The following is a 16,368-nucleotide window of genomic DNA, read 5'->3' on the forward strand; positions in this document are numbered from 1 at the left end:
ACACGGTACATATTATAAAAAATATTTATAAAATGAAAAATTAATGGAAAAATCTAAAAAAAAATTTCTTTAATATTATTTTCGGAACTTGAATTAAGTAAAAAAAATAAAAATAAATAAAACAAAACTCACGTTTTTTTTTTAAATACGTGAAATATTGTAATAGAATATTACACTGTGCATATTCTAAAAAATAATTTTAAACTGCAAAATAAATGGAAAAATCAAAAGTTCTTTTTTTAAATATTATTTTCTGAACTTGAATTAACTAAAAAAATATAAAAAAATAAATAAAATAAAAAAAATAAAAAAATGCGTCTCACGGTCTCACAAAATATAGGTGGTCTCAAATGAACTTAACCCTATATATATATATATATATATATATATATATATATATATATATATATATATATATATATATATATATATATGTTATTTAAATGTGACCAAAGGGCTTAGCCTACGGTATTAGGTGTTGTCATCTCTCCTTGAGTTTGATGGTTCAAGTTTGGTTCTGAACGTATGTAGAATTAAAAAGTATTTAGAAGTACATTAGATTTGCCTATATATATATATATATATATATATATATATATATATATATATATATATATATATATATATATATATATATATATATATATATATATATAATCATTGAACTTTTTTAGATTCATATATCAATTTTTTGCATTGTCTTTTTCTTCTTTCAGGAGTTAGCATAAGCATGGGACTGGTTTTTTCAACAATGCTCGTCTATGCATTGTATAAAGTAATCAAGAAAACTAAATCCAAGCGACTGAAAGAAAGGTTTTTTAAACGCAATGGTGGTTTACTTCTTAAGCAACAACAAGCAACCAATATTCATTTAGTTGAGAAAACCATACTTTTCAGCTCCAACGAGTTGGAGAAGGCAACTAACCATTTTAATGAGAACAGAATTCTTGGTCGTGGAGGTCAAGGTACAGTGTACAAAGGCATGTTAACCGATTGAAGGATTGTAGCAATCAAGAAATCAAAGATGGTTGATGAAAGCCAACTACAACAATTCATTAACGAGGTGGTCATTCTTTCACAAGTCAATCATAGAAACGTGGTCAAACTACTTGGATGTTGCTTAGAGACTGAGGTTCCACTGCTTGTCTCCGAGTTCATCTCGAATGGTACGTTGTATGACCTGCTTCATGATGAAACCGACGAGTTCTCTTTCTCTTTAAATATGAGAATACAAATCGCCACAGATGTTGCAGGAGCACTTGCTTACTTACATTCAGCAACCTCCTTTCCGATATACCATAGGGACATCAAATCCACAAATATACTCTTAGATGAAAAGTATAGAGCAAAAATTTCAGACTTTGGAACTTCAAGGTTTGTATCGATAGATCAAACTCATTTGACTACGTTAGTCAAAGGGACGTTTGGTTATTTGGATCCAGAGTACTTCCAATCGAGCCAGTTCACCGAAAAAAGTGATGTCTATAGTTTTGGAGTAGTTTTGTTGGAACTATTAACAAGAGAAAAGCCAATCTTCTTCACTAGCTCCGGTGAAAATAAAAGTTTAGCAACACACTTTTTGCTAGCCATGGAAGAAGGTCGTGTGATGTCTATTTTTGATGCGATAGTTGTTAAGGAGGGTTCTAGGATCGAACTGTTGACCATAGCTAACTTGGCAATGCGATGCTTAAATATAAATGGTAAAAATAGGCCAACGATGAAAGAAGTTTTCGTTGAGTTAGAAGGCATTCGGTTGTCACATGTTCCTTCTAAGGTCCAAACTAATTTTGGGCATGCAAAATACTATGAAGAGTTCCCACTAGCATATGGTGAGTCAACATCGACAACAACCACATTTAATGAATCACTGTAAATCTTAAGAGTTTTTTAAGCCTACTTTTGGTTTCTTCGGATATAATCGTTTATTGTCAAGTAAGTTGTATGCTAATGACAAGAGTGTTAATAAATAAGTATGAATGAAAAAGGGTATTGGTACGTAATAACTCTTTGTAAATCACAGTTCACTCCATATTTATCTTAAGCTTCTAGTATTAGAAAACCAATATCTTTTGGTTAGTTTTGCAATTTAACCATTTCAATCGTATTTTTTGAATAAAACTATACGTGGTTTATAAATTTTATAAACTAAGAATTATTAAGGGTTATTTTAGGTTTCACGGGAAACCGCTTAGGTGGATTTATTTTTTATGAATAAGTATATAAAGTGGCATGTTTTTGATGATTTTGTATGTTGTTGTTGTTGTTGTTCATACCCACCCCTAGGTCATACCCATTGTCATGTCATATCGATTAAAATCCTCCAACGACTTCTAGATACTATCATTCGTATATTGGCCACCACTTGTCCTCTGATGAATTAGTGAACCCAAATCACAACGTCTGTGGTGTCAAAACAAATAAAATTGAATCATCAGGTAAAGGGAAGGGGAAAGGGAAGGAATTCTGGAACATCTTCTATACAACTATCCAAGAGCTTCCTCTATGAAACATTTCTCACCCATGATTGTAATCCACATGCAAACTTATGAGTATGAGATCGTAAATAACTATGAACTAAATCATAAATGTTGGTTGTAACATTCCCCATATAGTATGTTGAAGATAACATTATACTTTGATTAATGTAAATAAATTCAAAAGTAAATCATGAAATTTTAGTGCATGAAAACATTCTATCATATAGTTATCAAAAAAAATTTCCCAAGGAATCTTCAACCCATATCAAAGGAATAAACAATAAAAGTAAATGTCTAGTTATCCTTAAGACAAAAATAAAAGGGTGAATTTCATATCATATAATTTCAGACTTTCCTACTAAGATAATATTTCTATCAAACTATACCCTATTACCTTAGACACGTGCCAACAAATAGTACATTACATTTGGAAATTTTAGTAACACGAAAGAGTTTGAAAATTTTATATAATTACAAAATTGTACATTAAAAATAGTATATCCAATTGAATGGTGTGTGTGTGTGTTGTTATTGTTATCTATGTATTTATGTGTGTGTGTTGATGTATGTGTGGTTGTGTGTTTATATGTGTGTACATGTGTGTTTATGTATGTGAGTGTGTTAGTGCATATTCGTTTTATGTAAACTACAACAATATCATACACTAAAAAACAGGGCCCCAAAAGGAGAAGATTTTTCCACATATACTTTTTTTTCATCTACTGAAAGATTCATGTATTGACCATTATCTCCATCATTTTAATTTCTTAGATATTGATGGTACAGAAGTAAGAGACCCACACTTTCATAATTGAAACATTATTATTCCAAGTTACTCCAAATCACTTCAAAACATGCTACATGCATGTTTATAAACAATATTTTACATTGATAGTTAAATTACAAAAGACTGGATACAAACCGACTATTACAAAGTGTTATATATTACATAACTACCCAGGATACTATACTTTTATACATACATGAGTACTAAATACAAAAGTAACAATTTTAAACTATTCAAAATCTTTTAACAATATATGTCTATACTGGATCCTTATTACCTGCAATAGTTAAACACTGAGAGGGATAAGCGGTGACGCTTAGTCAGTTCAATAATAGATACAATATAACGTTATGCCATATATATAGTTCAATATGGCAGAAGAAAAGAGGAACAAGGAACAAAAAAGGCATTTGTAAATCATGTGACAAGCTTTCCATATCAATCAATGATTTGATTCAAAGATATACAATCAATGAGACATAACAACTTCAATACTTGATATACATCAGTAAAGTTTTGGCCCAAATGGAACAATAGACATACACTTTCTGATTTAAACATTTTGGTTGATTTCAGGCTTTTAGCCCTATCTAACCTTCTGCCAATGCCATAGGGGTAGAAGTCATTCTCTTACGAGACATGCTCTACACGGCCAGAGGCTACATACCAATACCACTGTGAATCTAAGTCCTTCCACTCATCACATGGTCAAAGGTACAACTTTGCTACCATAATAGCACGGAATAATAACACGGAAAAGCACATAGCACATATAAGACATAATAGCACGGAATAATAACACGGAAAAGCACATAGCACATATAAGACATAAAATACAATTGTTCCTATATATTGAACTCACCGTGAAATAACCAAAGGAATAAATGATAAGTTGGGCAACACTTCGGCTCAAAATATGACTTTCTGTGATAAAACCAACGATTTTAGTTGAAAATTGGGCTTACTCGGGCAAAGTTTCGGCTAGAAAATATGATTTTCTCAGGAACACCCCTTCGATATGAATTTACGAACTTTTACGTAAGAGATTATTGTTACGATTTTAAGTCTTTCTTCACCGTAGACATAAATAGGATTCTCCCCTTCAATGGGAATACATACTATCTTTTCAAAGCACAAGAGTTCTGTGTGGTTCTTTGACAACCAATCCATGCCGAGAATAATATCAAGGTTGGCCAAGGAGATAGGAATCAGATTAGCAAGAAAATTATAGCCTTCAATTTCTATGACACAATCCCTATAGACTTTATTAGCAAGTAATAATATACTTCCTATAGTATCTACATGAAATGGTTGCGCGAGTGCATAGCAAGCAATTTCAAAGGAATGCACAAATTCTTGAGACACAAAAGAATCTGACTTCTCCTTATTTGGAGTACCATTTGATTTTGGCACAAAAGTCGTTTGGAATGCACAACCCTTAACTTTTGGCGCCTCCTCCTTATTAGTTGGAGTACCCTTTTATTGTTGAACAAGAGCTTGACTTCTCGCCAGTTGTTGTACAGAAGCTTGACTTCCCGTCATTTGACTTGTAAGAGTAGAGCAAAAATGCTTTCTGTGGCCAGCAACACCACAAGCAAAGCATGTAACATTCTTCATTGGAAAAACAAACATCATGTGGCCTACTTCTCCACATCCATAACAGACCACTGATCCTTTTTCTAATCTGCATTCGCCCGGATGATTCTTTCCACAATTTCAACATGATGACGATTGAAGAGAAAAAGATTGCGACCTTCCACAGCCACAAGGGGCATTTTGAGTTTGCACTTGTTTACCAGGTTCAGTTCGAGTAGATTGAGCTGGTGGAATAGAGGGAACAGGAGCAGTTCGATCAATTCGTGGATGCTTCGGAACAAAAATAGTGGCACGGCGTATTTCTAAGTCATGCTCTCGTTTTCGAGCATACTCAACAGCGTTTTCAAATGACAGAACATCCCGATTAGCCACGAAATCACATATTTCATCGCGTAGTCCATCAAAAAATAACTGAATTTTATCGTCTTCATTTGGAATATACTTTGAAGCAAACCGTACTTTTTGATTGAATTGAGTTTCATAATCAATCATAGTCTTCCTCCTTGTTTAAGCTCAATGAATTCTTTCTCCAATCTTCTCCTCATGTCCAAAGGACAATACTTCCCTAGCAAGCGAGTTTTGAACATTTCCTAGGATAAATTTTTTGGATAAGGTTTCTAAGTCCATAACTATATCTGGTATATACTTGACCCGACCCGGCATGGTCCATTTGGGTTGCATGGCATCATGCATTTGGATAAACTAAAATGAGTGAAATAATACTTATGGTTTATTAATATATTATAAGTTCTAATATATTAATACTATTATTTAATTAGTATTAGTCAAGAATTAATCTAGAATTAATTAAGTGATCAAAAGATGACTAATTAAATATATGGGTTGATTATGTAAATCATCCATAACTTTTATAGTGGGCTAATACTCCATGGATTATCAAGTTGGGTTAAAACTCATAGGATGCTCCATGGATGCTCCATGGGAGTTACTAACTCACGGGTCATGGAAATGAAGAGTCATGTCACATTAGGGTTTACATGGTGTAACCCTAGATGTGACACACTATATAAAGAGCATGATATCCTATAAAATCGGGTACACTAAGAAAAGAAGAGGGCTAGGCTGATTTTGAAGTGTTATACATTCTCTCAAAGTTATTCCAAAGCACTTGGTGTTCTGTGAAACATTTAAGGCATCACACTTGGGGTGCTAGGCTCTCAAGGTTTTCAAGGAATCAAATCAACTACAAGTTATGTAATTCTAGCCATCTTTTATGTTAAAAGTTCCCTGCGTATGCTAGATAGGATTATGAACCATGGAAATCAAATTTTGCATGTATTTTAGACAAACCTAGATCCAAGGTTTTCTAGGTTACATGTACACTTAGGGGTGTTAGAATGGTCATAACCCATTAAAATTCTCCTGGTCAAACCCGTTGAGAGCTTCATATGTTGCTTTCGTTCAGAACAAGGCTTCTCCGACGAGCATAGCAGAAGAATAACTAGCATTGTCTTCATTATCCACATGAGAAATATGAAATACTTTCTTTGTGTTTTGAATCCAAGTTAGAACAACTATGGGATTAAGGACAACAGAAAACTCTGTATCACCACTACTCTTGAAAGTTTTGAATGAAGGATGTCTCGTGTCTCCTTTTGAAGATTCTCCGGTGAATTTCTCTTTTCCTTTATCATCATTCTTTTTGTGCTCTTCGATAGTTTTCCGAATAACACCAGTAAGTTTACCCAATAGTCGCCCCTGACGAGGAGATACTTGAGTATTTACATCATCAGGTTGAGGATCTCTACCCACCTATGGTGTATGGCTACTCACCTTTTCAGTCAGTGCTCTGTAACATGGAGTAACATTGTATTTTAGAATATTAGGGTTTATCATTACCTAATACTCTACTTAAGTCTTTCCTAAGTTTTGTATCCATATAATTACAATGAATCCGTTCATATATTGAACTTCTAGCGGTTTAAGTCTAAATACCAATCCGTGGAATTTAGTTCACTTAAACTACTGCTTTGATACCATGATTGAGAGACCCACACTTTCATAATTGAAACATTATTATTCCAAGCTACTTCAAACTACTTCAAAACATGCTACATGCATGTTTATAAACAATATTTTACATTGATAGTTTAATTACATAAGAATGGATACAAACTGACTATTACAAAATGTTATATATTACATAACTACCCAGGATACTATACTTTTATACATATATGAGTACTAAATACAAAAGTAATAGTTTTAAACTATTCAAAATCTTTTAATAGTATATGTCTATACTGGATCCTTATTACCTGCAATGGTTAAGCACTCAGAGGGATAAGCGGTGATGCTTAGTGAGTTCAATAATAGATACAATATAACGTTATGCCATATATATACTTCAATACGGCAAAAGAAAAGAGGAACAAGGAACAAAAAAGGCATTTGTGAATCATTTGACAAGCTTTCCATATCAATCAATGATTTGATTCAAAGATATACAATCAATGAGACATAACAATTTCAATACTTGATATACATCAATAAAATTTTGGCCCAAATGGCACAATAGACATATACTTTCTGATTTAAACATTTTGGTAGATTTCAGGCTTTTAGCCTTATCTAACCTTCTACCAATGCCATAGGGGTAGAAGTCATTCTCTTACGAGACATGCTCTATACGGCCAGAGGCTACATACCAATACCACTGTGAATCTAAGTCCTTCCACTCATCACATGGTCAAAGGTACAACTTTGCTACCATAATAGCATGTAATAATAACACGGAAAAGCACATAGCACATATAACACATAACATAAAATTGTTCCTATATATTGAACTCACCGTGAAATAACCAAAGGAATAAATGATAATTTGGGCAGCACTTCGGCTCTAAAATATGACTTTCTGTGATAAAACCGGGGATTTTAGTTGAAAATCGGGCTTACACGGGCAAAGTTTCTGCAAGAAAATATGATTTTCTCAAGAACTTCGGAGCGTCGGGACTTGTTTCGGGTGTCGGGGATGATACTGGGGCTCCGCGGGAGGGGGGGGGGGGGGGGGTTAAAAGCGGGCTAAAGAAGGTTTGGAGAGTGAGAGATATTAGAATTAGCAAACAAATCCCGAATGCTTCGTTTTCTATTTATAGGGTGAAATTTTGAGGTTCACGGCGTGAACCATGTATGTTCACGTCGTGACTTCGATCCTAGTCACCCCCTAGGCTTGTCGTATGTCTTCTAGGCTCGAATGGTGTCATTCAGGTTGTTCACGTCGTGAATTCCTATGATTCACGTCGTGAATGCAGTCAGGTCTCGAAGTTTGTACTTTGAACTTCAAAAATCCATATCTTTTGCATACGAGTTCCGTTTTTGACGTTCTTTATATCCACGCGTAGGTGAGATTATGATCTACAACTTTCGTTTAAACTCCGTCGGCTAATTTTGATTTATTTCTAATATTATATATTTAACGGGTCGAGACACGAAAAGTCCGTTAAAAATTCATAACTTTTTCATCCGACGTCCGTTTTTGTCTGTCTTTTACCATTATACTACTATTAACGAGACCTTCGATTCTCATTTAGGTTGTGTCTGCTAAAAATCACTCGATCTTTATTTCGTGTTTTTAGCTGTCTACTGCTATACCGAAACTTAGAAAAATCATAACTTCCTCATACAAAGTCAGACTTTGACGTTATTTTTATTAAAATTCTCGGCTTAACGAATACTACAATTTTTAGATCATAAGGGCTAAAAAGTAGTTTATCGAAAACTCACTTTTTACGTCATACGACGTCGTGCTGGTTCTGTCGCGAAACTTCAATAAGTCATAACTTTCTCGTTATTACTCGAATTTCGATGAGGTTTTCGCCAAAATGTTTCTAATGAGATTCTTTACAACTTTCATTAACATTATTTTCACATATTTCCAACTTCATATTTTCATTAATTTCAATAACTGACATTTGATTGGAATCTCATAAGACTTCCAATACATTTTGAATGATTGTATACATAGTTATACTTCAGTTCTAATAAAAACTATCTGTTAGAACTCAATACTCAAATTCATATAATATTTCACAATATTATTTATTATAAAACACGATAACTGAACGTGTATGTTACCAGAAGTGATATGGATATGTCTCCAAATTACATGCTTGTTTCCAAATTCAGCCTATTTTACATACATTCTTTTTGTGAATTGCATACAAAATTGGCATACAAACAAACAAAAATCCAAATTTGAAAATACTAACCTTTTAACAGTTACAACTAAAACCTATAGAACTTTAAATTACTTGTGACCAAAGGTGAGAATAGGCGAGTACATAGTTTGAATATTATATGTACATTAGTGTAAATATTATAGTGGGACAACATGTTATTGTTTTTGAAAGGAATTAATTTGAAGTTGTATTTTTTTAAGTGGTTAATTATGTAATCATCTAATTTCGGTTATTTTTTGGCTTTGATAAAAGAAATCCAAATTTTATTATTAAAGGTGGTTTTGCAATCTTATCTATGATCGCTTTTTTTTTTTTTTTGAAGGTGTTTATAACCTCAAAAATAATAAGCTAATGGTGTAAAGGATGATCAAAGAAGAAAAAAGATTAAATATTAAAAAGAGGGGTATAAATTTCAACAGAAGAAAACTTGGTGGTGTAAATAATACGCAAAGAAAAAAGGGAAATAATTGGCCTAATCACAATAAATCAACTTTGAGAGATGATTCTTCAACATGTTGTTGAGATTTTTTTTGAAAAAAAAAAGAAACTAAAATGTCTCCTTAATAGGTATTTTCTAATTGTAATGAGGGTATAACTATCAATGTTTTTTATTAGTGTAAGAATGTGTAATGTCCTAAGATAGGGCTAGCCGATTACAAAATAATTATAATAATTATTATAATTGAAATCTTTGAATAAGATAATTATTTGTCGTGGCGATAAATAGATGTTTTTGATAAACAATTATTTTGGTAAAATAATCTAAATGAAAGTCGTAGTAAACATAAAAGCGAACTCGTGAGTATAAACAACGTCTAAATCTGACTATGTATGAGAAAATTATGATTTTTTATAAGTTTCAATACAGTAGTGTGTGCCACATAAACTGAAATTTAGATCGTTCGATTGTTAGACAAAACAATTTAAATAAGAATCCATGATCTCGTGAATAGGAACGCACGGACCATATGTGCGGCGTAACCTACTTTTCCCAGCCTATATGTAGAACTTATTTGCGGCTCATTTTGTCTCTAATTTACTCTCATATCCTCTCAAAACCCTCACTCACCCCTACCCCCTATAGTCTAACATCCCAAAAATAAGACTCAAAAACCATTTCATTTTTAAAATTACTAAAATAGTACATCATCTCGTTTTCATGAACCAAGGTAATTAAAGAATTATTATATCATCGTTATCAGAGTAAATCACAAAATGCGGAAACATGTGGTGTGTGCTCTCCAATCATACCTAACTCTTTCAACAGAAAACCGAAGTACCTGAAACATAAATTGAAAACCGTAAGCACAAAGCTTCGTGAGTTCCCTAAGATACCACATACCAAACATACTAAACTACATATTGGGCCCCAGCCGACATCGAGTCCCACTTGGCTTCGGGCCCCGCACGGTTTATTGATCTGTCAATCACCAGGCCCCAGCTGATATTGAGCCTCGTCGGATACATATAATCATATAAACATCTAATCATACTAACACATGTGATAATAACAATGACAATAGCATACCATACGGTCAGGCCTTGTCCGGTAGCATAAAACACATATTGATAACTTGCATATAGTATACTGATCAGGCCACACCTGGCATACCATGACATATCACGTGAAAGAGTCATGGAGACATCTAGCATCCTAACATATAAACCATGGGTCGACATTGGTGCCTTCGACCCGCTAAACCCAGCGAGGAATCTCACCTCGCACTGCCGAATCTCACAGAAAGAATCTTTGGCGGCTGGCCTACAAGAATCCTCGCGCTAACAATCACAAATTAGTCATCCATCAATAATCGGATCCGAACCACACTAAGTGTCCAAACTAGGGTAAAAGACCTTTTTACCCTCTCCATAACTTGCCCCAAGGCGAAGGCCCAATCTGACAATCCAAAGGCCCAATCCTAATTAGCCACCCAAGGCCCAAATCATGGCCCAATTTTCCAAATTGGGTCCAAATCCCATAATGGGCCTCCTCAAATAAATATCAGACCAAAACTTGATGGCCCAACAAGGCCCAAAACAACTTTGCACAAAAGATGGCCCAATCCGAAGCCCAAACACCGAAATCCTGTCATGTTGAGTATGTGGGGCGTACTCATCTTATATTCTAAGCGTATTGGCTTAAGGGCTTGTACATTGCACGTACAGGCTTGTACGCCTAGTGTACTCCTCCATTCAACCCAAACTCAATTTCCTTCTTATTCGGCTAAGACATTGATCCCAAAATGTAGATCTGACTTCTTTGAGCTGGGTAATCACGTAAAAATGCTATCTTTATGCGCATGCATGGCTTAATAAAGCTCTTAAAGCTCAAGAGGACTTTACTACGATCGTTTCGAATAACATCTTGGAGTCAAGCTCTTAAAGCTCAAGAGGACTTTTCTGGACCTGCACACGGCTTTGATTTTGTTGACTTTAATACGATCGTTTCGAATAACATCTTGGAGTCAAACTCTTTTGCTTAATTCATTTAATATTAACTTTTGTGATATGACATCCTACTTTCTTTCTTTGGACTACAAATTGATCAGTTTTATTAACTTAAGCCTAAGTTTTGTTGATTTTGTAGATATTATTGGACACATTTTTTAATATGGGTGTATAGATACCTCTGAACAAGATAAATCAAAACACAAAATGCTCTTGCGTCTTCAAGATATAGGGTATTCACCATTATTACAAAAAAATATAATACAATTTCTTTTATATTATCTACAATATTTGTTTATTGTTTTAGGCATACTAAGCTTAAAGTAACTTTATAGGGTCAGAATGCAGACTACATGTGTGATTTTCTTACTAACAATAACAGCCTTGATCCAGTTGTTGTTATTGTTCAGTTTGTCAGAGTGAAGTTTATTAATAGTTTGTAATTATTTTTAACAACCATTTTCTAAAATTATATATATATATATATATATATATATATATATATATATATATATATATATATATATATATATATATATATATAATAAATTCTATATTTGTAAGTCATCATTTTTCATCCAGCTACTTTGATGTTAGTAGGTTGTTCAAAAATAATGATATCGATGAAATTGCAACCTACAAAAACAAGTACTTTCATTTATACTTTCCTTTGTATTTTTATATTTATTTTTTCATACTATAATAAATTTAATTCATTTCTTTGTTATAAATGAACAGATTAGGTTCTCAAAATGGACAACAACTTTCATCAATTGCAATCAAGATGATCGCATCAAAACAAGACATAGAACACGATGACTTTCTGAAAAATCATTTGTTTTCTAACATTGATGAGTTGTTTGAACATTTGGAGGTACTTTACATTATTTTTAAAGTTGTGAGTAATACACTTTTGTTTTTAGATTTTAAAAGTGTAACAAATAAACAGAGTATATTGTTATAACAAAACCAACATACATTTTTGCAAACTAACATTTATTAACACTGAACATTATTTAAATTTTCAGGAAAAAACAGTCATTAGTGTTGGTACTGTTAAGGGAATACGTCAAAACATACGTTGGTATTACCTTGTTTGTAGTAACTGCAAAAAGTCAGCAAGACAAAAAGAGTCTTCTACTGATAAGGTTGATGGTTCTCATGAAGTGGCCGAAATCGTTACTTATGAATGTGTTAATCCTATATGCAAAAATATCCAAATTTCGGTTATTCCAAGATATTACATATTTAATTTACATAATAACAATATATGTTTATCATATTCGTGTAATATAATATAATTTTATACATTATTTAGATTTAAAATCCCACTTCGGGTTCAAGACAACACAACAACCTTGACTTTAACCTTATTTGATCAAGAAGCAAAGAAGTTCAAATACACAGCTAATGAGTTGTATGATAAAAACAAGAAGGTATTATTTTATAGTTGTTAATTTTTTATTTATGTTATATATTATATATTTTACATACAAATTTTCTAACAATATTTATTTATATTTTAGTTGGGATCAGGTTGGAATTGTTTCCAATGGTGTTGAAAGTTGTGGTGGACAAAAAGTTGGCAATTAAGATTGATATCACAAGTTACAATGTCAATAATAAAAATAATATTTATGGGATAACAAGATTAACTCAGAATGCATAACTAATTGATGAACTGGAAGAAAAGAATCTTATTCCATATATTTTTTTTCAAAACTTAGATTTATTTTTTACCACATTGACCCAACTATATCTGACTCAATAGCATTTTGTTTCGTTCTTATGATGCAGCCTGGTAATTCTGGTTGATTCCAGATTGGTTCTTCAGATATTGGTTTCCAAGAGACCAAAGTTGTCAAGGTTGTACTTTTTAAATTATAATTATGAAATATTTCGTTTTAATGTATAACAACTAACTAATTTTTTTTATAGGATTCTTTTTCACAGGTGAAAATTTAACACCATGTGCTAGGGACAAATAAACTACAACAAGTCCTAGATAGTTGATTTCTACACCAACTGACTTGAAAAGAAACCTTACTACATGCATGGATCTTGATGAAATGAAGAATTTGTCTACTTCTAAAACTGCTCGATTGTCACCACCAAATGAACAACCAACGCCTCTTTTGGTGCCCAAGAAATAAAAGTAAATGTATTTTACTTTTTACAAACAATCTTAGTTCGTGGTTAATTTGGTTTCCGCATCATAAACTCTAAGCCGTTTAGATTTTTAATTTTTTTTGGTTTTGAATGGTTTTTTTGGGATTTGATGGTTTTCATATTTGTTTCTTGAAAGTACATTGGGTTTTTTTTTTCTGTCCTATGATGTCGTTTGCTATGTTATTTTGTTTTTGGTACAGCTGATTTTAGACTACATTGCTTTTTTCTACCAAATTATTGAAAAATTACACTCATATCTGTGTTTTGGCAGTTAGTTATATGTTTAAAGCAACATTGACATATGAAATATTTCTAATGGTATCAAATTGATAGTTTACATTAAAACAGATGAACCAATTAAAACTCATTTAAAATTACAAAAAAGTGAGAAATCCCTATACTAATAAAAAAGTAGTTCTTTTGTCATGTGTCATCATATTAGACCTCTTAATTAATGTGTTGCCACTTGTCAATATATTAGTTCTCCATTTTAAATTTTTTAGACATCCTCATTAATATGATGCTATTTGTCAATGCATTTATTCTCTATTTTAAATTTTAAATTTTATATTAATGTTTTCATTAATCCACAAATAAAAAATGTCTAATATATATTAAAAATTAATTTTACATATTTATGTGAATCAACGATTATAATTTCGCATAGCTAAAAAATATCTCTTAAATTAACAATTTATTTAAAATAAAAGTTTAATTAATTTTATAACCGTGATTCCCACGGGTTATAAACTAGTTGTTCATAATAAAAGCAAGAAATATGAATCACTAATTCATACACATAAAAGGCAAAATATGAATAACTAATTTAGATACATAAAAGGCAAAATGTCAAAATTCAAGTCATGGTAATATTACTTAATTTAGATTATCCTTTATAAATTTATTTGAATTAAAACACTTTCGTATATGGTATATTTTTATCAAAGAATATTTAAAAAAAAAAAAAAAAAAAAACTTCACTTTCTTTTACTACTATTTAGTTATTTACTTTATGTTTATATATAAGTTACATTTCTACTTTTTAAAATTTTGTTGAAAACAATGTTAATATTTAGTTCCAACAGTAATTATACTTGATTCAACAGCAATTTGAATTTGAAAACTAATTAGATGCTCTGTTTCAATCATGAAATTGGAAAAGTATGATCAGAAACTAAAAAACGATATCTAAAATTCAACTTTCACTTCACTTCTAAATATAACAATCTTATTAAGCAAACTGCAAACCATTGTTCACCATCAAGTTTTTAACCTATTAAACCTTATGATATGTTGATCAAAAAAAATATAGAATCCGTTGAGTTGGTGTTTCTCTTAGATGGACTGTTTTTCCCATGTGTTGGTTGGCAACATTTCTGGGTTTTGCTCTAATTTTGATTGTTTTGCCCAAATGCAACTATATAAATGGCATATACTTATCAATCAGAGTTTGGTTTTCTCTTTTTATTAATATATTGCTTTACTGCACAAAAAAAAACTATTTAAAACACATTATAGTCTTCATATAGGTTTCAATTCCAATTCCTTAAGGTAATCTCCACGACAGTTACATTTGGGTCAAATTCCTGATCAGTTGGTTTCTTAATAATTACTTTAAGTTTTGGAACGAAATTGGTTTCTTGATAATTTAGATCCTTTAAATCAAACAATTTCCCTGGGAGGGGATTGAAGAAGAGATCGTAGAGATTTAGGGAGGGTATAATTGGTATATCACTTTCAATCAGAGGGTATCTTTCCTTCCACAAAATTTCAATGAGAACGTCATCACAGCGGAGAAAAAATACGAAAAAAAAAACATTCGTTTTTTATTATTTTCACCGAGATTCATGCATACTTAACAAAAAAAAAATTTAATACTTTCAAAATTTTAAAACAGATTATCTTTCCCTCCACAAAATTTGAAAAACAAAAGTTCAAACCTAAATTAAAAGATTATAAAACCCTAACCTTCTTTTAAGTCGTTTCCTTTGATGCATTGTTGCTTTACCGATAGTAGCTGCCTTTTTGTATTCTTGATTCATGCTGTCCTCTCCAACTACCTACTACAGATACGCAATTCTTTACTTCTTGAAAATCGATACTTTCAGTAAATATTGAAGTCGATTTGTAGGATACGTTTGCCTCCGGTCCCCGATTTTGTGACTCTAACAGATCTGTGAGTTTGTGAGTTTAACAGATCCACATAGAAAAACGAATAATATTTACCCCCACCAATTGGTTTCGTTCTTGATTTCTAGCGAGAGACAGAGAAGTGCGATTGTACTGTGTGTATGTGTGTCATAAAAATACAAAGGCGTGGATGAGTACATTGAAAAAAGATGTTTTATCTTCGAACTAAATAAAAATCCAATTTATTCTCCAACACTTACTTCTCACTGAATTACATATATGCTCCATGTTTAAGTAAATTTGCATAAATGGCCCATGTTTCATAATAATTGACAAATAACTATTACATTAACTTGTGAATGATTAACAAAAATTTATGTACGTTTTTTTTTTTACTATCATACGTTTTTTTTTCAACTAATATTTATTTCATGTTCAATCGTTATCATGTACTCTACTAAGTCTAAAAACAATTAATAATTTCTACTTTAATAATAATAGAAAAACATATATTTATGGTGTTGTGTTTACATCATACTAATGTTAATTGTTTTTAATA

General features: G+C 31.9%; 2 protein-coding genes and 1 long non-coding RNA gene across 4 annotated transcripts in view; 2 read left to right on the forward strand and 1 right to left on the reverse strand.

Annotated features, from left to right (window-relative positions):
* The window catches only part of LOC111885123 (wall-associated receptor kinase-like 9), a 5,873-nt gene extending 3,611 nt beyond the window's left edge, over positions 1-2,262 (forward strand). The window contains exon 3 of the mRNA XM_052768454.1: positions 717-2,262. Within this exon, the coding sequence (XP_052624414.1) occupies positions 717-997 (281 nt within the window). The 3' untranslated portion in view covers positions 998-2,262. The remainder of the gene's footprint in view (positions 1-716) is intronic.
* On the forward strand, positions 1,025-1,873 carry LOC128125895 (wall-associated receptor kinase-like 1). Its single transcript, XM_052768953.1, has one exon. It carries the CDS (start codon positions 1,025-1,027, stop codon positions 1,871-1,873), a length of 849 nt encoding a protein of 282 aa, XP_052624913.1.
* Positions 2,263-3,563: 1,301 nt separating the features above from the next.
* LOC111885136 (uncharacterized) lies at positions 3,564-16,047 on the reverse strand. 2 transcript variants are annotated; one of them, XR_008230281.1, is made up of 3 exons: positions 15,648-16,047; positions 12,602-12,710; positions 3,564-7,139 (listed from the first exon to the last, which is right to left on the reverse strand). It is a non-coding gene; the product is annotated as an uncharacterized LOC111885136 (long non-coding RNA). The 2 variants fall into 2 exon arrangements; XR_002848005.3 differs by lacking the exon at positions 3,564-7,139 and adding an exon at positions 10,163-10,342 and having other exon boundaries at positions 15,648-16,046.
* Positions 16,048-16,368: the final 321 nt, after the last annotated feature.

The sequence above is a fragment of the Lactuca sativa genome, chromosome 2 (assembly GCF_002870075.4).
Source record: "Lactuca sativa cultivar Salinas chromosome 2, Lsat_Salinas_v11, whole genome shotgun sequence".
NCBI classification, from domain to species: Eukaryota; Viridiplantae; Streptophyta; class Magnoliopsida; order Asterales; family Asteraceae; genus Lactuca; species Lactuca sativa.

Excerpts from the sequence above, each read along its gene's own strand:
- LOC128125895 (XM_052768953.1), top strand. The coding sequence starts at position 1,025 with ATGGTTGATGAAAGCCAACTACAACAATTCATTAACGAGGTGGTCATT.